A 19,625-nucleotide genomic window follows, 5' to 3' on the forward strand; every position below is an offset into this window, starting at 1 on the left:
ACATGCACGTGGTAATCAATTGTTCATAAAAAGTACCATTAAAATGTTTTTGTTGCTACTGTCAAGCACAAATATAATGACTCCTCTTGTTGGTCTGACATGCTAAAAATTAGAAGCTTATATCTTCAAGGTAGAAAAGTCCTGATTGGCAATGGAAAGACTGCTAGATTTTGGGAGGATGTGTGGATCTCTTCTAGCCCTCTATCTTCTATGTTTTCAATTCTATATGCCATTTGTAATCAAAAGAATATTCTATTTGTAATCATCAGTTGCATTGGGATCTTACTTTTAGGAGATGGCTTACTAATGATCTCCATTTGCAATGGTCTTTGATTCAGAGTTGGCCTGGGAGTATTCATCTGGGTATACTAATGATATAGTATCTTGGTATTTTGACAAAAAAGTACCTTTAGTGTTAAATCTATGTATAACTAATTGGCTGGTGAATGATGCTCCTTATCAGCCATACAAACACATTTGGAAAGCCAAAGTCCTCTTCGTAGGACTGAGAATGGCTACTAGAAGGGGTGGATATGCGCCTCACAAATTTCTTTGATGTCCTTTTCCTATTTTGGTCACCCAACATGTCTCAAAACCAAGAGCGGAAGCAAAAACCGGAGGGAGAGACAAGTTACTATGGAATTTTTCAATGAAAGACATGACTCTCATGGATGTACATGAACCCTAGGTTTCATTAAAACTCATCTCATGGGTCATTGCCACAAAAGATAGCAACTAGAAGGAAAAAGCCTTTGAACCAACGAAAAGATCACCGGAAGAAGAAAATTCTCCAAGTTGATAATCTAGAGGCAAGGGAATTAAAAACCAATTCTGAATGTAAATTTTATATCTCTAGCAATAAGAAGAACAACTTCTCAAGGTGAAAAAATTTCAGCTCATCAACCAAAACAAAAATCACAACCATAAAGGAAAACCTCGTAATAAAGCAAGGGAGCTAATAGAAGGAAACTAGAAGAAGATGAACACAAGCAAGAGGAAACATGCACTTCATTTCTTGCAAAGATCAGCTCTCTTTTTGGCAGATTACAAGGTATTTTACTCACAAAAAGCTCTTACCTATTACAAAGGCTAAGCTCTCTTCTCTCCTTTCCTCTAAAACCCTAGCGTGCAAACTTAAGTGGCTATTTCAAACCTCCCACACAGCTCTACCCCTCCCTTTCAATGGCCTCCTACCTACCATCAGGGCATTTTGGTCTATTTTTCGCTCTGTTCATCGAACGGCCGTGATTTCTTCATGACTTAGCTTCGTATCGACGCAAACTTCACGATGATACCACGTCCACCCCATCCTTCCACAGTTTTAAGGTCAAACCAGGAAATCGCCTTGTACGCTTCTTAAAACGTGACTCACTGCCACTTGCTTACGCCTTAAGCAAGCATCCCGATGTCGACACGTGTACTCCGTCTTGCAATATTGACCGCCGGTAAGTCTCTCCCGCTCCCGATCCCTCAAGCCACATTGTCACTTACACCAGCATCCCGTTCGTTTGACTTTGTCAATACGCTGTCTTCATCCATCTTCGCACGCTTTGCTTAACCTCCACGTGCACAACTAGAATCACCATTGACTCCACCCAACCTCCTCGATCATCTGGCACCAAGCACCCCGCTTAGCCCCAATCATCCAGCCGTCGACAGCCAAAGTGCATCCATCACCTGCACAACACAAGACAAGTAAACGTATCTCCAACTCCATCTCTAGTTAGAAGAAATTAATATCCCTGTTGAAAGAGACATCGTGTAGAAATCATGAATGCCGAATGTTCCGGCGTTGTCACCTCCTCAGCGTCGGATCATCCGGCGTGTTCAATCCAGTAGACCGGCCATCTTGCAACCTCTCTACAAAAAATGCTCCGACGAAACATCCGACATTCATTCCTTTGAACGCCGGACCATCCGGTTAGTACAAGTTCACTAGAGCCAATTTGCAACCTCTCTGCAAGAAAAGCTCCGGCGTTCATATCACTCCATTGCTGGACCTTCCGGTGTTCACTTCAATTTTTGTCTCTGGCTTGAAATGCTCCGGCGTGAAAACTTCCTAAGCGCCGGACCATCCGGCGCGTTCAAATATCCCAGCGCCGGATCATCCGGCGTGTACAATTTTCCTGGACTCAGAGACAAAAATACCAACTTTATTTTTCTTTGTAACTTTGGTTAGTCATGATCATAATTGCAACACATATACATACTTATGCAATCCAACAAATCATCAAACCAAAATAATAACCTTACAATCACTCATCACATATAAACCAAAGTCATATTTCAACTTGGTTTCTAACCCTTGAAGATTAAAATCTTCTTGTGATTGATGGCGCAGAATTCCATTCTCACAAAAGATAACTTGATTAAAAGAAGATGGAGTTGAGATCCCTCCTGTTATTTTTCACTCAGAATGAGACTTGTCAACACATTTTCTTCCTTTGCCCTGTTGCTAAGGTTGTCTGGGGTGTGATTGCTACTTTCATCGGTATAAATACCATCCCTAACTCTTTGCAACAATATTATAAATGGATTGATAATAACTTACGGCTGGGAAATCTTTTGCTACTCTTGGTTTAGCTGTTGTTTGTTGATTCATTTGGAAAGCCCGTAATAAGGCATACTTTGATAAGAAACTGCCAAGAGATCCAACTGACATTATCTTTCGTGTTTGTTCCTTTTTGAAAATTTGGGCAAATTTGCTTAATGAAATGAGTAAGGAAGATCTCTTGTGTGATGCTCAAGACTCTTGAAAACGGTGAACCACCTTTCGGCTAGACTGTGCAGCTGCTCCAAAATCACTCTCAGGATGATGATGATCAACATCAGATTGAGGAAGACTGCTGGTGCTTGATCATGCTGCTTGACACAAAATCCTGACGTCCTCTCCCCAGTTATCCCATGAGTGATATCCTGCTGGCTAGTCATCTCAGCGTTGAACAATCTTCTCTCCTTTAGTACTCTGGTTAATCTTGGTTGCTACTATGTGATCTGTCTGTTTTCTATATGCATCTTTGTTAGATGTTAGGTGTACTGAACTCCCCCCCTCCCACCTGCTTTCTCCTGAACTTGCAGTCTCTAGTTCTGGTTGTAAAACAATTTCATTCCATTATCCTGGTAATGGGAAATGGGTTCCTCGTTGTTGAAAAATTGAACCAGCACATATGCTTAGGTGGAGGATAAAGTACTTACTTAAACACAACTGTTTATATTAGTGTTAATAAGATAATTAAATATGTTTAAGTACATGTAGTCTTTATTTTCATTAAAAATTACAAATTTTATGTAGATACTTAACACTCTATTTCCTTAAATAGCTAGCCATAAGTACCTTGCATCGTTAATGCCCTAGCGTTCATGCTGTCACCTGTGCGTGTACAATGAATAGCGTGCCTTGATTCGCGAACACTCACCACTCCAAACCTGAGCCCCTCGGTGTTGATCAGCGACCCCATCAGCCGCCAGTGCCCTGCGGCCGCCGCGAGGGGGAGCCGCGCTGCCTGAGCGCCCGCAGCCAATGCCTCGTGCGGGTCTGGGCAGAATGAGGAGGAAGGAACAAACGGTTAAAATCAAAGGAGCTCCGGAGAGGACGGGAGAGATGAGGCTAGAGAGGGCGGCCGTCGTTGCCCTGGTCGTCGCGTACTGGAAGCAGGGGAAGGGAAGGAGACGGTGCGCACTCGCGTAGCCGCGAATGGAGGAGAGACGGGGGCGAGCGGGACAGCGAGGGAACGAATGGGAAGTGTGTGGATGCAACGAGCATGCAGAGGCAGTCTTAGGCGGCGGCAGAGCTGAGCAAATGAGCAAGTGACCATCCCAGTTGCAACAAGCAAGCTGACAATACATACTGTGGCTTCGATCGGCGCGGCACCGTTACCAATTTGAAGAACCAAGGTGACAATCTCTTGGAATGATTTCTTGTTTTTTTCACCCTACTTATTTTCGTGTTTAATTATGCTCGACGTTTTACATGTATTGAACACCTGCTTGTGGGTGCTCAAGCTGAGCACAGCTTGTATTTTTTTTTCTCGACCACGAGAAGAGATTGATTTTTTTTAAAAAATTTAAGTAGGGAAGTACCGAATCTTGATTGGTCAAGAAATTCACTGAAATTAATTTCTTAAGAAAGTATTCACAAACCGGTGCATATCGGGTTTGAGCTCGTGGTCGTCCCCTCTATTGAAGGGACTAACCAACTGACCTGCTCAGTTAGCTGAGCACAGCTTGTGACTGACACACACTCTTTGCTGGATGACATGCTTGTGTTGTTTGCACTGCTGCTGTTTTGTCATGGAGTCGAATCCATGGTTCAGCGCGGACAGTGTCATGCACTCTTTGCTCGAATTCAAGAATGCCATCACCAGCGATCCAGATGGAGCCTTGAGCTCATGGAACACAAGCATCCCCTTTTGCGAGTGAAACGGCCTCTTATGTTCCTAGACCTTCGCCGGCAAGGCTTGTCGGGCACTATCTCCCCCTACCTTGGGAACCTGACATTCCTCAGGGAACTCAACCTCTCCTCAAACACTCTCCGGCTGGTTACCTCCTCTCGACCGTCTACGCAAACGAGAGGTCATCGATTCCAACTACACTTACAAATTGTTCCAACCTAAGATTGTTAAACCTCTCTCAAAATGTTGTAATTCCTCCTAATGTGGGTGACGAGAAATATGTAATTAATAATTATACATTTACTATAAATATGACATACATTTACTTTGATAAGTCTATCACCTGCAGCCTTGAAGCATTGCCTAGGGACCAACTTCATAGCTAGATAAGGGGTCAGCTTGTCATTCGAGTTCGATAATCCTAGAATGCTCTAGGTGAAAATCTACCATTAACACTTGCGCTTGTGGTATCTATGTTGTGCGCATAATTAGTATTAACACTAACTCCATCACCCATTGGTGGCTTAACAACATCCATTGGGCTTGTGCGAAGCTAGTACGAAGCTGACTCTGCTATGTGGTCATGGTTACCATTTGGGCGCTCTGGGAGGAACGCTCACCAGACTGAACGATAGCTGAGTGTGGTTGTAATGTTAATTAAAGAGGAGCTGACCCTCAGGTCCTCCGTAGAAATCAAAAACCTTAACCATGTAGCTAGTGGCACTATAGTCATGTGGTCCTCTGTATTTCCAGAACAGATATAGAAGGATCCATATCATACACAAATATTAAGTAATTTTGTTATTCACCAAAAGCCATGTTGTACATCTGTACTCTATTATTTTTTTAAGAACAACATTATGGACTGAGATCTCAAAACGCTATCAGGGATCAGAGCATAAAGAATCCTGCATACCCATCGCCAGCTCCCAGTGCCGTAGCTCCAGTTGAACAAGTCGCTCTAGCTAGCATACCTAGATTTCCATACAAGACATGAAGTCTCGATTCCATGCATCTTGGTGGCTATTTGTTTCATGTTCATTCGTTCTCTTGGCAATGCGCGTGTGCAAGAAAGCGCGACCTGCAACAGCGACGCCACGCATTGGCTGAACGCAATTTCTGGTACCATATTTTGTTGAGAAAAATCCTTGCATTCATCTATGAGATGAGGATCAATGACTTGTAATATTTGTTCTGGAAAGCTGCTCTCCACGAAGTTGACGATGTTAAGTCCGTCCTTGAACATAGGATGTGTTGGTCTTTTGCCTGTCAGCATCTCCAAAAGTACTATTCCAAAACTATACACATCCCCAGAAGTTGATACATGGCATCTGCCGGCTTACTCTAAAGAGGCATGCATGTCAGTCGTGAAGCTATGCAAAAGTATTTGTGTTGTACCAGATAAAATAAATGTTATATAGAATCATCATACCTGGAGGAATATATCCTATAGTATACTTCAAACCAATTATACTGACTGAGCATGTTGATGTCGACGAAGAATCATCATAAAACTTTGCGATACCGAAGTCTCCCAAAAGAGCGGTCATATAAACATCTAGAAGGATGTTACTAGGCTTCACGTCACAATGAATAGTGGGCCTTCCACAGTCATGATGCAAATAGTCCAATGCATCAGCTATGTTTACGGCTATGCTTATTCTTTGGGTTAGGCCTAGACGCTTATTTGGAGCTTTAGCCTCTCCATTGGGATGCAACCATATGTCCAGATTGCCATTAGGCATGTACTCATAAACTAAAGCTTTGAAAGCATCGCCATTGTTGTTGATCGACGAGCATGCAGTTATGATGGGGAGAACATTCCGATGTTCAATACGTCTCAGTGCTTCACATTCTGACATGAAGCTTTTCTCTGCACCTTGCATCTCAAGGTTAAAAACCTTCACGGCCACCTCCGTTTTGTTTTCCTTTAACTTTCCTCTGTAGACTGAACCATAGCTTCCTCTCCCAACAAGGTTAGATTCTGAGAAGTTCCTTGTGGCTCGAGCTAGATCATTGTAAGAAACTTTAAGAAAATCCTGACGAAAAGAAGTCGGTGATATATTTATTTTTGGGGTCTTCTTCACAAGGAATAAAAGGTAGACCAACCATAATACGAGCGACATGAAGCCAAATATGGGAATCAACACTCTGGCCAAGTAATATTGTTTTCCAATTCTATGAGAAACAGTTGGGCATGAGGGCATATGGAGAATGACACCTCCTCCGCAGAGTCCCCGATTTCCATAGAGTGAAACAACGGTAGGATCTGCTAACACTCCATTTTGTGGTAATTCTCCTTGGAGATTATTGTATGAAAGATCTAGCTTGTTGAGGATTGATAGATAATTGAGGGTTATAGGGATGCTCCCCGACAAATTATTATGGGAAAGGTTGAGTAAGATCAAGCCCTTTATGTCGCCTAATGTCGCCGGAATGTCTCCTATGAGAAAATTTTTGTCCATCTCTATTGTTTCTAAGTTTTGGCATTGCGCCAGACCATAAGGAATTTCCCCAGTAAACTTGTTTGATGAAAGGTCTAGTTGAATGAGCTGTTTAAGATTTCCAAGCCCTAGAGGTATGTAACCCTGGAAGTTATTGTAGCTAAGGTTCATCACTGAGAGCTGTACGAGGTTTTCAATACTGAGAGGTATGGGACCCTCGAATTCATTTCTATCTAGAAAGAGCAATGTCAACTGACTAAGGTAGCCGATGGAGGATGGAATTGAACCAGTAAAGTTGTTACCGCTGAGAAATAGACCTTGTAGTTTTTTTAGCTTTCCAATCCATTCTTCAGGTGCACCACTCAAACTGTTCTCTTCTAGTCCTAGTTTAACCAGGTTATGAAGGTTCCCTATGGTAGGAGGAACTATCCCTGTTAATTCGTTTCCGCCGAATGACAGATATTCAAGGGTGGTGGATAAGGTACCAACCGAATCTGGTATATCTCCCTGCAGCCGATTATCATAGAGTGAGAGCAAGTTTAGAGAACCACAGTTTCTCAAAGCATGTAAGAATTCCCAGCTTTGCCTATCCTCTGCTTCAAGCTTGTTCGTTTCAAGGTTTAGCTCGTTTAGATTAGAAAGCTTTCCCAGAGAAGCAGGAACTAGGCCTGTGAAACTGTTTATTGATAAGTCTATCACCTGCAGCCCTGAAGTATTGCCTAGGGAAGCAGGGATTTGACCTACGAACGTGTTGCCTCCCAACATTAGACGTTGGAGATTAGGGAGGGCATCCCCAATGTTAGATGGCAAAACCTTGCTTAGCTTATTGAGCTCCAAACCTAGAATTTGGAGACGAGACATATTAATCGATTGTGGGATTTCACCTGAAAGGCTATTACTACCAAGTGCCAAAACCGTCATATTGGACGATTGCCAAATCCCATGGGGAATGCTTCCTTCAAGTTGATTTTCTACAAAGTTGCAAATGGACAAGCTGGTGAGGTTTGAAAAGGTAGGAGGGATGATCCCGGTGAGATTATTATGACCAAGAAGCAAAACTTCTAGATTGGAAAGGGAGCCTATTTTAGGAGGAATGGTGCCAGAGAGCTGGTTGTGAGAGAGGTCTAGATTCTTTAGTTTGGAAAAATTTGTAAGTGTGTCAGGAATATTCCCCTCAAGTGAGTTCCCATTCAGATAAAGAGTGTCTAGTTGCTGGAGACCATTAAGAGGAGGTAACTCGCCAAAAAAGTTGTTAACGGACAGATCAATGACACTAAGGAACGTCAGGTTTGCAAGAGAGGAGCTGATTTGGCCTTCTAAACTTTGGCCCGTAAGGTTGAGCCCCGAGACGCGCCATGGTCGCGTCTGGGTGCATGTGACATACTTCCACCTACAATAGTGGGCATTAGTGTTCCAAGAGCTCAAGGCCCTATTAGGATCGCTGGTAACGTCCTGCTTGAAATCGAGCAGTGAGTGTAGATCCGTGCTGTTTTCATGAACGCAGTAGACGTTTCCAGCTCTGAAGCACATGAGCAGCAATGCCAGTAGTATAAGCATGGCCAGTTGCGCCAGCTGCTTGGAGAGACACATAAGGCTCTTGTTCCCTGCAAAATATAAAGAATAAACCTGGTGGCATACTATATACTGCATGTTCGCGCATACTCTATAGCTGGCTAGAACAAGGTAGCTTGCAAGTTCCTTCAGAAAAATCAACAAGTGCAAGCCTGTTGAATTCGCCTACGAGATATCCGTGCAATACATGTGCTTGTCAGTTACTTAGAAGAAAGGAAGAATTTTGGCAATTGTTCACACTTCAGTCTCAGCAATAATTGTTGGCGAGCATTGCTGAGTTACAGCAAGTAACAAGCTAAAATGGTATGTTAAGTAGGAGCACTAATCAGAAGGAAAGAGAGAGAGAGAGAGAATAGGGTACCTCTGCTCGGATGCAGCGCAGAATACAGCAACCTTTTTTATCTCCTTGGTTTTGCCGGTGGTGTACTGGTGTGTGAACTGTGAGTTTCGAGTTGGATACTCAGCCGGTTCAGGGCCCAGGGGTTTAAAAACAATTTTACAGCGCCATAACATCCACACACCCCTTATCTATTGACAAGATTGTTGCGGTATGTTTTCTTTGACACGGTAGCCGGTCAAGTCAACCTGTATGTTTTCTTTGACACGGTCAAGTCAAGTCAACCGTTTATCTGCCAACATTTGCTTAAGTACAATGGCAAATGATTTCTTCTCCATACAAAGTATATCCTACCGCACATGATCATGTCATTCTATCTGTATCTAGTACTCCTTATGATTATGTCCTACCAAGCACAACCTTCTCTTTTCTTTTCTAATTCTTCTCGGTATATGATTATTTTCTTTGCGAGCAATACATGCCATCCTACCTATACCCAATGCAAGAAAAGTTTTTTGTTTCACTTTTCCCTGGTCAACAGCCATAACTATACCATCTAAGTCTATGCGCATACCCCCTCCAGTCATAAATAAGTGATATTTTAGGTTGCATGTAATCGCAATATTTAAACTTTAACCATCAATACTTCTTCACATATTGAGATCAGGTATTTGGAACTGATATAGCAGTAGATTTGTTTCGAATGGTAATTTCATAATATAATAACTTTGCTATATTTGTAAACACATTGCAAAGAAACTAACGGCGAAAGTTCCATGTCACTTATCCATGGTTGGAGAGAGTATCTGGTAAAAACCTGCAGCAGCGAGTTAGTTTCAATCTCCTGTTGTCGCTGAATCGTTCTACAACCTGCACGTTGAAGCTTGAAAGGGGAGCAGGAGTTGCACGCTCTTCTAAAGAAAAATTGGTGAATGAAACCAAACCAATATATGAACGTCATGCCATCCTGCATGATATACAACAACGGAACATTAATCCACATTCAGACAACCCCTTCATCTACTTCTGCTTAACCTTAAAGCTCCCAAGAACAAGCTTGGTCCCTCCAAAATTGGCAACAAATTTGATAATCTAGTTCTGAGCCCATTCTCGTGCTGTGCCTAAGCAGAGCAGAATTAGTTACTTCCCATTAGCAGCGCGTTTGTGCAGTTGGCGAGAGCACAACATATTGTTGATGATACTAGATATTACTGAACACTCCAAACCTGAGGCCCTCGGTGTGCGTCAGCAGTCCCATCAGCCGCCGGTAAGGTGACCTTGGGAGCGCGCGGCTGCAATCGGAGGCCAGACGGGGGCGAGTGGCACGGGAGACTCTAGTGCCCGCGACGCCGCGGCTGTTAGAAAATTTGGCAGGTCAAGGTCGCCGCTGCCGCAGCGGTCAAGCGAAGCAACGATTGCTAAAGTGATTTGAACAATTAGGACGTGTGTGTGTGGATGCAATGCAACGCGCAAGCAAAACCGCCCCCTTTTAAACGGCTGGCGGCCCGTGCGGCGAGCATCGATCGGGATCCTCTGCAGTTGCAATTAGCAAAATTAGTTAACTAGCAACTGTAGATGGCTACAATAAAATGCATTATCGTAACTTCACGTGCTTCTGTGAAATTAATGGAGGGAAAGGGCGTCAAATACTCAAAGGTGGCGCCAATTCCATTATATAACTACCTTTTTGTGAGGGAACGAGTACTAATGCCAACACATAATTATCAGATTGTCAACTTCGCCACAACAAAAATGGCATCTCAGCCGAATCATCTCCTCCTGGAGAATCACCCCAGGTCTACCATCAAGGCTAACTACATGGGAGTAATGACATCGCCATATCTTCCACAAGTACCAAGCATCATCACGTCATCTCCTGCTGCGGCCACATCCTCACAAAATTTAAGTGCTGAGATTAGAGTTATGTTTGGGAGCTAAGGGTTGCTCCCCTGTTTAAAGGAGTATTGTGAAAGAGGATGACCCATGTTGGGGTGTATCTTTGTAGTTTTGTTGCTGTTCAGGAGAGGGTATGCCTTCTAAGGACCCGGAGAGAAGCATTGTATGTTAACGCTCAACCCGTTGACGGTAAATTGGTGTTGCAAATGGTGCTTGCTAAACTAAATTCGCAAAATAATTAAATTGGAGTTGGATTAACAGGGTGGAGTTTGCAGAAGTCATATTTTCAACCCTCTCCATGAGCATTCCGCAGTGATCATCTTGTCGGTTAGATTAACCGATGTCTTTTCAACTTTTGAGGAGGATGTGTTTTTGCATGCAATTTTACTTTGAAGAAGTTGTGGTGTGGTTACCGGTAGTATGACTGTCCTGGGAATGTGAGCAAGATGTGAAGTTCTTTAGTATGCCAGTTTGGCATGTTTCTGAATGTACCGGTCAACACAGTTTACCTATTGGTCCAACTGCCTCTGGATGGAAGTGCTCTGGTATTCAAGTTGGAAAGTGCAAATCTAAACTTGTACCATGAAGGATGAGTCTTTAGATGTTTGGAAGGATTGAATTAGGCAAGTGGTTGTAATCTCCTGATCACCCCTTCTAGACTTGGTGATACATCGGGATGAGAATGACCAACTGGAGGTTTATATCTTAACGTTGTGACTGTCTCTTGTGTAGATCTACCCACACTCGTATTTTTGGAGTTAGTGATGTTGGTAGAAGGGGTGAAGTGTTGATGTTTCTTTAATCCTGAACCATAAAGGTTTTAAATTGATCCTCCATGTGAAGGAGTTGAAGTTGAAGCGAAGAAGGTTTATATTCTTATTGGGGGTTTCGACCCGAGTTTGTGGAGTTAGCCAAACAATATTTTTTGGTGTGAATGCATCCACCAAAAAGGATGTTTCTGGGCAACTAATGCCTTGGTTTTAGAACTAGTCGAAGAGAGTGTCTCATAATTGGCTGGTATAGTATTAGCAGAAATGTTGTGTGTTCTTGGATTCGTTTTCCCTTCTAAGAGTGAGAAGACAACGAAATGGTAAAGACCGTCCAATGTAACAGAGATTCGGAGTTTTCTTGGATTCGCTGGCCATTACCGACATTTTATACAAGGTTCTTCTTTTATTGCAAAACCTATGACTGGACTTACTCAAAAAGGCGTTCCATTTGTATGGACTGATGAATGTGAGGTCAGTTTCCAAACCTTAAAGAATAAGTTGGTGAACGCCCCTATTTTGGCTTTGCTCGAGAGTGGTAAGCGTTTCACAGTTTACACTGATGCTTCTCGAATCGGATTTGGCTGTGTGCTTATGCAAGAAGGTCGGGTAATTGCATATGCTTCCAGACAATTGAAAACTCATGAACAGAATTATCCCACTCATGACTTAGAATTGGCTGCAGTAGTTTTTGCCTTGAAGAGTTGGAGGCATTACCTGTATGGGGAGTCATGTGATATTTTCACTGATCATAAGAGTCTCAAGTACATTTTCACTCAAAGAGATCTGAATTTGAGACAGCGAAGATGGTTAGAATTAATCAAAGATTATGATCTGACAATTCAATATCATCCCGGAAAGGCAAATGCGGTAGCTGACGCCCTTAGCAGAACAGGTGTACCTAAAGCAATAATGTCCTTACATTCAGACTTGGATCGGATGGGGATATCTTTTTGCTTTGCTGGCACTGTGCAGAAAGAAACTCAAATGATCATCCAATCTGCTATACCTGAACGTGTACGTGAAGCTCAACAGCATGATCGTCTTCTTTTAGAAGTTCGAAAGAGAATTTCAGCGGGAAAATCAAAAGAGTTTAGTGTGGATGAGCATGGTGCGATACGCTTTAGAGGCCGTCTTTGTGTACCACAGAAGGCGGATGTGAAAATGGATATATTGAGAGAAGCTCACCGGACTCCTTATACTATTCATCCAGGTGAAACCAAAATGTATCGAGACCTAAAACAAAATTTTTGGTGGAAAAGGATGAAAGTGGATATTGCTAAGTACGTTGCAGCTTGTGGTGTCTGCCAACAAGTAAAGGCTGAGCATAAAAGACCTGCAGGATTAATGCAATCCTTAGAAATCCCAGAATGGAAATGGGAACATATCACTATGGACTTCGTTGTTGGGTTGCCTCGTTCACCTCGAGGCAGAGATGCTATTTGGGTTGTCGCGGATAGGCTTACCAAATCCGCACATTTCATCCCAATGAAGACAACCAGTTCGGCACATGATTTGGCTCCTTTGTATATCAGGGAAATAGTGAGGTTGCATGGTGTGCCAAAATCGATCGTTTCGGATCGGGATTCTAAATTTGTATCTCAGTTTTGGCAGAGTTTGCAAAGTGCCTTGGGCACAAAACTTTCTCTTAGCACAGCCTTCCACCCTCAGATGGATGGTCAGTCAGAGCATACCATTCAGACTTTGGAGGACATGCTTCGTGCTTGTGTCTTATCTTGGAAATGCAAATTGGGAAGATCATCTGGCCCTAGCAGAATTTGCTTATAATAATAGCTATCAAGCAAGTATTCGGATGGCTCCTTTTGAGGCCTTGTATGACCCAAGGTGTGTTTCCCCTTTGTGTTGGAATTCTGTTGGAGAGAGATCACTACTTGGTCCAGATTTGGTTCAGCAAACATCAGAAAAGGTATACCAAATACGTCAGAACATGTTATGCAGATATCCGAAGATGAGACCTAGAATTTACAGTTGGTGACTATGTTCTTCTCAGAGTGTCGCCAACCAAAGGTGTTGTACGTTTTGGTATCTCTAGAAAGCTTAACCCGAGGTACATTGGTCCATTTCTAATCACAGCCCGAGTAGGCAGTTTGGCGTACCTTCTTGAATTACCAGACTCAATGAGTGGAGTACATAATGTCTTCCATGTTTCTATGCTAAGAAAATATCTGAGAGACCCTAAGCATAAAATTGATGTTGAATCAATCATGAAAGAGAAAGGCCTGACCGTAAAGTGCCACTCAGTACGTATTCTGGATTCCTTAGAGCGAGTCATGAGAAGGAGAACTATCAAGTTTGTGAGAGTTCTTTGGACAAATCAATCAGAACGAGAAGCAACTTGGGAACTTGAAGAACAAATGCGCAAGGAGTATCCTGAGCTCTTTGAGACTGGTGAGTCATAAGTTTTGAAATATTTTATCTCTATTCCATAGTTGCTATGGAAGCGGCAGAATTCGGGGACGAATTCCTTTAGGGGGGGGGGGGGGGGGGGAGAATGTAATACCAAATTTTTTTTGAGAGAAAAAAAGAGAGATTTGACCAGAATTTGACTTTTTATTCGTTGCTCGTATGGACGATCGGAGACCGTGGTTGCGTTCATCTCGTCGAGACGAACCTATTTTGCTATTCATATGTCCGTTCCGGGCACTTTGTGACCCGTAGCAAGTCCAATAAACTTAGACCGTTCGTTGTTTAAAAAAAAATAAAAATAAAAAAAACAACAGATAAAGCTCCGGATGGATCGGTCGTCACCCCGACCCATCTAAAGCCTTCGAGCCGCCTCGCGTTTTCTCTCTCTCTCTCTCTCCCCGTCGCCACACCGTGCTGCCGTCCGCCGCGCCGGCCGCTCGCTGCCGCCGGTTGCCGCGCTACCGCCGGCCCGCCGCCACTCCCTGCACCCCGCACTCGCCGCCGCCGCTGCGCCGCGCTCGCCGCCGCGCCATTTGCTGCCGCCTGCCGTGCGCGCGCGTCGCTGTCGCTCTTTCGGTGCAGCTGCGCGCCGCCACTGTGCACGCCGGCCACCGTGCTCTCTCTCTCTCTCTCTGTGTATAGACAGGGAAACAGAGAAGCAAGGAAGCCGGCCGAAGAAGAAGCCATGAAGGAAGAAAGAGAAAAGAAAAGGAGAAAAAAAAGAAAGAGAAGAAAAAGAAAAAGAGAAAAGGAAAAATGGGAAGAAAGAAGAAAGAAAAAAGAAAAAAGGAAGAAAGAGAAAAGAAAACGAAAAAAAGAAGAAAAAGGGAAAAAGTTGGAAATTTCGTAATTTTGTCGGATTCGTAGTCAACCCTTCGAAGGTGATTCCTCGGTAATTCCTAGACGTTTGTGGCTGGATTGAATCAAATCAATCAATTCCTATCGTATCATTTCATATGATCAATAGTCTGATTCGTTGCAATAATCGTTATTGATTCGAAGATACGACATCCGAGTCGAAATATTCATTTCTTTCAACGGAGCAAAGTCTAATTAGTGAGAACTTTGATTCGACTCTGAATCGGAGATAGTGTATCATTTCATGTGATACAGTTTTCTGTTCGGTTTTTCGAAATATAGGCGTATATGCGACGTTTTCAGGCGTAGGAATGACGCTTCATATTTTATGTGTTTTAAATATGTTTTAGTGCTAATAATATACCTGTAAAGGTGGTACTGCTTCCGGACGTTCTTGATCGAAATTTCTTCGTCGCTTTTGGTAAAAGGCAAGTAACGTAGGGGTGTGATTCCGTGCTATGTTTATATTCATGTCTTACTTGTTTTGCAAATAAAATTGAAGTATATGGTTTTTTTTTCTAATTCATTCAAATCATGGATGATGTTGCATTTGATTATTTAAAACCATGCTTTTCTTATTGATTTGGATTGTACCTTTGTCTTTATGAATCAGTTGTGGTTTTTATCATGAGTCATTCAAAAGGAAATTAAGAATTGACGTCAATTCACATGCATATATATGCATTTATGCACTTCATATAGTGATAAAGGCCGATCACTGCCATCGTGCGTGATTCATACCGGTACATGGAGTTGCATGAGAAGTTGGCATCGTCCAGCTCTCAAATGGAGTTACATCATGGCATTCATACATCTTTTTATGATATCTGGAGAATACAGAATTCTGGGAGTTGGATGCCATATTTTTTGGGAGACCGGGTTAGAGTTTGTCGTTACTTTCTCGACAAATATTCGGAAATGATATTCTCTTTAAAACCATGTGGTTTTTTTACATTGTGAGAAGAATGTTTTATTCCCTAATACTTTTAAATGGAGTGAGATGTGTTTATATTCATAGCTGTTGCTTGCTGAGCTCGTCTCACCCCCTGTTAAATCTTTTACATGTATGTTTAGATGTTGACGTGCATTTTGGGGATGGATCTTGGTAGTTGCACGCACTACCTCATCACAATGTCGATAACTCAACCGGTGTTTATAAGTTGTGTTTTTGGTGTTCTGTTGTTTGTTTTGTATATGTTGTGGTAAGACGCTGGTAGCGTCGTGAAGATTTCTATATATGTGCTGGTTATATCTTATATTGTTTGCCTGTGATCTTTTTTGTGGTCAGTTATACCGCCCTATAGAGGAAATGTTACCAAAATTTTCTGTTTTCAAATAGATATGCTTAGTTGTAAAGTAGGGTGTTACAGTCACCTCTTATCTGCACAATAATTAATAACTAGATCATAGTAGGAAGCAGCTAACATGAAACGTTGCTAAATATGGGAGTAACATGAAATGTTGCATACCATTGGAGTCTATTGTGGAGATGGTAATCAAATTCTGGACTGAACATAACATGATGATAGATAACATAGAACTCCCTGATAGAACTCATCAGCTCAACATAATACAGAAACGTAATGCCAATTTTCTTTTCATTACTGCTACCACTAAAGAGGGGGGGAAAATCTATGCAGCGTAGCTGTAGACGACTCCTGCTGCAGCACTGCTTGGATGTCCACCACCTGTCACTAACGTGGATCTCAAAACGGTGGATCTCATCCAAATAGAAAAATTATCATTCATGCTCATTATTTGACATATATGATAAAAAATTTCCCCTAAAGAGCCAACCATCTGTATAGCTTTGTAAATAGAACTTCTGGATACAAGCTAAGATGTGCGTACAAAATAGGCTAAGCGTACCACAGCACTAACGCACAAAATCGCGTCGAAGCCACCAGACTTCCCAAGCTTTTGTGCCGCAACAGGAATTTCGAAGCTGCCAGGAATGCTAGCAACCTAAAGAAGGAACTGAAACCACTCTTGGAAAAAAGAAGAAGAGAGAAATCAGGCCACCAATGACTAAAATGCATACTGTTATGTTCTCGTCTTTGACGGATTACCGCTGAAAGGTCTCCAGAGCTACCTACAGTAGCAAGTTTGTCACTACCTCGCTGAATCGTGCCACAACCTGCACGTATCGAAACAGCAGAAGTTACAGTCTTGCATCATTGGCTGCTTGCGAGAGCTTCTGCTTAACCTCAGAAATTGTGAGAATAAGCTTATTAGCCCCTCTCTAATCTTAAGTCATAGCCTATTTTTGGATTGAGTCTAAGTCTGACTAGTTATGTCACATTAGAGCATGTACTATGGAGTGATTAGAGGTGATGTTTATGAAAAAACCGGGGGTTTCCCCCTCAATTGAACTGGCACATAAGTTATCATGCTTGCATATCATCATTTGAGTCTCCAATAATTATTCTAATAATTAAATATCTGATTTGCCCTATGAACGAATATGCAAGCATACGTTTCGTATTTGTTTGAGAAATAGCAAGGAGATTCCTCAATATCATGCTAAGAATAGCTAGGATTTTCAGAAGAAGATACCATTCTTTTGATGCTTGTCATTTGGGATCATTTCCCATATAAAAAAAGAAAAAGAGTCAAAGAAATGACAGGAGATGTTTCCCATGCCAAATAAAAAAAGAGAGGTAAAAGATACGATAAGTATTTGATTTGCAAGTCTAGATCAATACCAGCAAAAACATCTCGTAATAAGGTATGAGCGCCATGCTAAATGTCAATGTTTTTACTTCCCAAAACAATCCTTGAGAGGATTGATCTTGCTAGAAGAAAATTCTTTTGGTAAGAAGGTGGCACCAAGAAAAGATATCATTTGATGAGATGGGAGAAAATATGCTTACCTAATAAAAAAGGAGGCCTAGGTATTAAGGACTTAAGCAAGTTGAATATTGCACTTATGTGCAAATGGTGGTGGAAGATTGAAACTGGTACAAGCATGTGACAATCAATTGTTAATAAAAAGTACTTTCAAAATGTCTTGGTTGCTACTGTCAAACACAAATATAATGACTCCTCTTGTTGATCTGATATGCTAAAAATGAGAAGCTTGTATCTTCAAGGTAGAAAAGTCCTGATTGACAATGGAAAGGCTACTAGATTTTGGGAGGATATGTAGATCTCTTCTAGCCCTCTATCTTTTATGTTTCCAACTCTAAATTCTATTTGTAATCAAAAGAATATTACTATGTATGACTGTCATCAGTTGCATTGGGATTTTACTTTTAGGAGATGGCTTACTAATGATCTCCATTTGCAATGGTCTTTGATTCAGAGCTGGCCTGGGAGTATTCATCTGGGTGATACTAATGATATAGTATCTTGGTCTTTTTATAAAAAAAGTACCTTTAGTGTTAAATCCATGTATTCATCTGGCTGGCGAAGGATGCTCCTTATCAGCCATACGAACACATTTGGAAAGCCAAAGTCCCCTTGAAGATTAAAATATTCTTGTGATTGATGGAGCATAATTCCATTCTCACAAAAGATAACTTAATTAAAAGAAGATGGAGTGGAGATCCCTTCTGTTATTTTTGCACTCAGAATGAGACTTGTCAACATCTTTTCTTCCTTTACCCTGTTGCTAAGGTTGCCTGGGGTGTGATTGCTACTTTCATTGGTGCAGATACCATCCTTAACTCTTTGCAATAATATTATAAATGGATTTATGATAACTTTATGGCTAGGAAATCTTTTGCTACTCTTGGTTTGGCTGTTGTTTGTTAGTCAATTTGGAAAGCCCTGTAATAAGGCATACTTTGATAAGAAACTGACAAGAGATCCAACTGACATTATCTTTCATGCTTGTTCCTTTTTGAAAATTTGGATATATTTGCTTAATGAAATGAATAAGGAAGATCTCTTGCATGATGCTCAAGGACTCTTGGAAACGGTGAACCACCTTTCGGCTAGACGCCTGACTCGTCCCACTGGTCAGTTGCAGTTGCTCCGAAATCACTCTTAGGATGATGATGATCAACATCAGATTAAGACTGTGTCGGTGCTTGATCACGCTGCTTGACGCAAAATCCAGACGTCCTCTCCCCAGTTATCCCATGAGTGATATCCTGCTAGCTAGTCATCGCAGCGTTGAACAATCTTCTCTCCTTCTTCAGCACTCTAGTTAATCTTGGTTGCTACTCTGTGATATGTCTGTTTTCTATATGCATCTTTGTTAGATGTTAGGTGTACTGATCTCCCTCTCCCACCTGCTTCCTCCTGAACTTACAGTCTCTAGTTCTGGTTGTAAGATACTTTTATTCTGTTATCTTGATAATGGACCTTGGTTTCCCGTTGTCGAAAAATTGAACTAGCATATGTGCTTTATTGGAGAACAAAATACTTAGTTAAGCACCACTGCTTATATTAAAACTAACAAGATAGTTAAACATATTTAAGTACATGTAGCCTTTGTTTACATTAGAAATTACAAGTTTTATGTAGATACTTAACACTCTATTTCCTTAAACAGCTAGCCATAAGTACCTAGCATGCTGTCACCTGTGCGTGTACAATGAATAGCGTGCCTTGATTCGCGAACACTCACCACTCCAAACCTGAGCCCCTCGATGTTGATCAGCGACCCCATCAACCGCCAGTGCCCTGCGGCCACCGCGAGGGCGGCCGTCGTTGCCCTGGTCGTCGCGTACTGGAAGCAGGGCAAGGGAAGGAGACGGTGCGCGCTCGCGCAGCCGCGGATGGAGGAGAGACGGGGGCGAGCGGGACAGCGAGTGAACGAATGGGAAGTGTGTGGACGCAACGAGCATGCAGAGCCAGTCTTAGGCGGCGGCAGAGCTGAGCAAATGAGCAAGTGACCATCCGAGTTGCAACACGCAAGCTGACAACACATACTGGCTTCGATCGGCACGGCACCGTTACCAATTTGAAGAACCAAGGTGACAAT

The 19,625-nt window shown here is 42.2% G+C and overlaps 1 protein-coding gene across 1 annotated transcript; it reads right to left on the reverse strand.

Moving 5' to 3' along the window:
• Positions 1–5,169: 5,169 nt before the first annotated feature.
• Positions 5,170–8,899, reverse strand: LOC133919261 (receptor kinase-like protein Xa21). The gene is made up of 3 exons (XM_062363608.1): positions 8,769–8,899; positions 5,824–8,439; positions 5,170–5,735 (listed from the first exon to the last, which is right to left on the reverse strand). Exons 2-3 carry the CDS (start codon positions 8,423–8,425, stop codon positions 5,731–5,733), a joined length of 2,607 nt encoding a protein of 868 aa, XP_062219592.1. The 5' UTR covers positions 8,426–8,439; positions 8,769–8,899; the 3' UTR covers positions 5,170–5,730.
• Positions 8,900–19,625: the final 10,726 nt, after the last annotated feature.

This window comes from Phragmites australis, chromosome 5 (assembly GCF_958298935.1).
Source record: "Phragmites australis chromosome 5, lpPhrAust1.1, whole genome shotgun sequence".
Lineage (NCBI taxonomy): Eukaryota > Viridiplantae > Streptophyta > Magnoliopsida > Poales > Poaceae > Phragmites > Phragmites australis.

What these genes read in the sequence shown, in the direction of transcription:
- LOC133919261 (XM_062363608.1), bottom strand. Translation starts at nt 8,425, where the DNA reads ATGTGTCTCTCCAAGCAGCTGGCGCAACTGGCCATGCTTATACTACTG.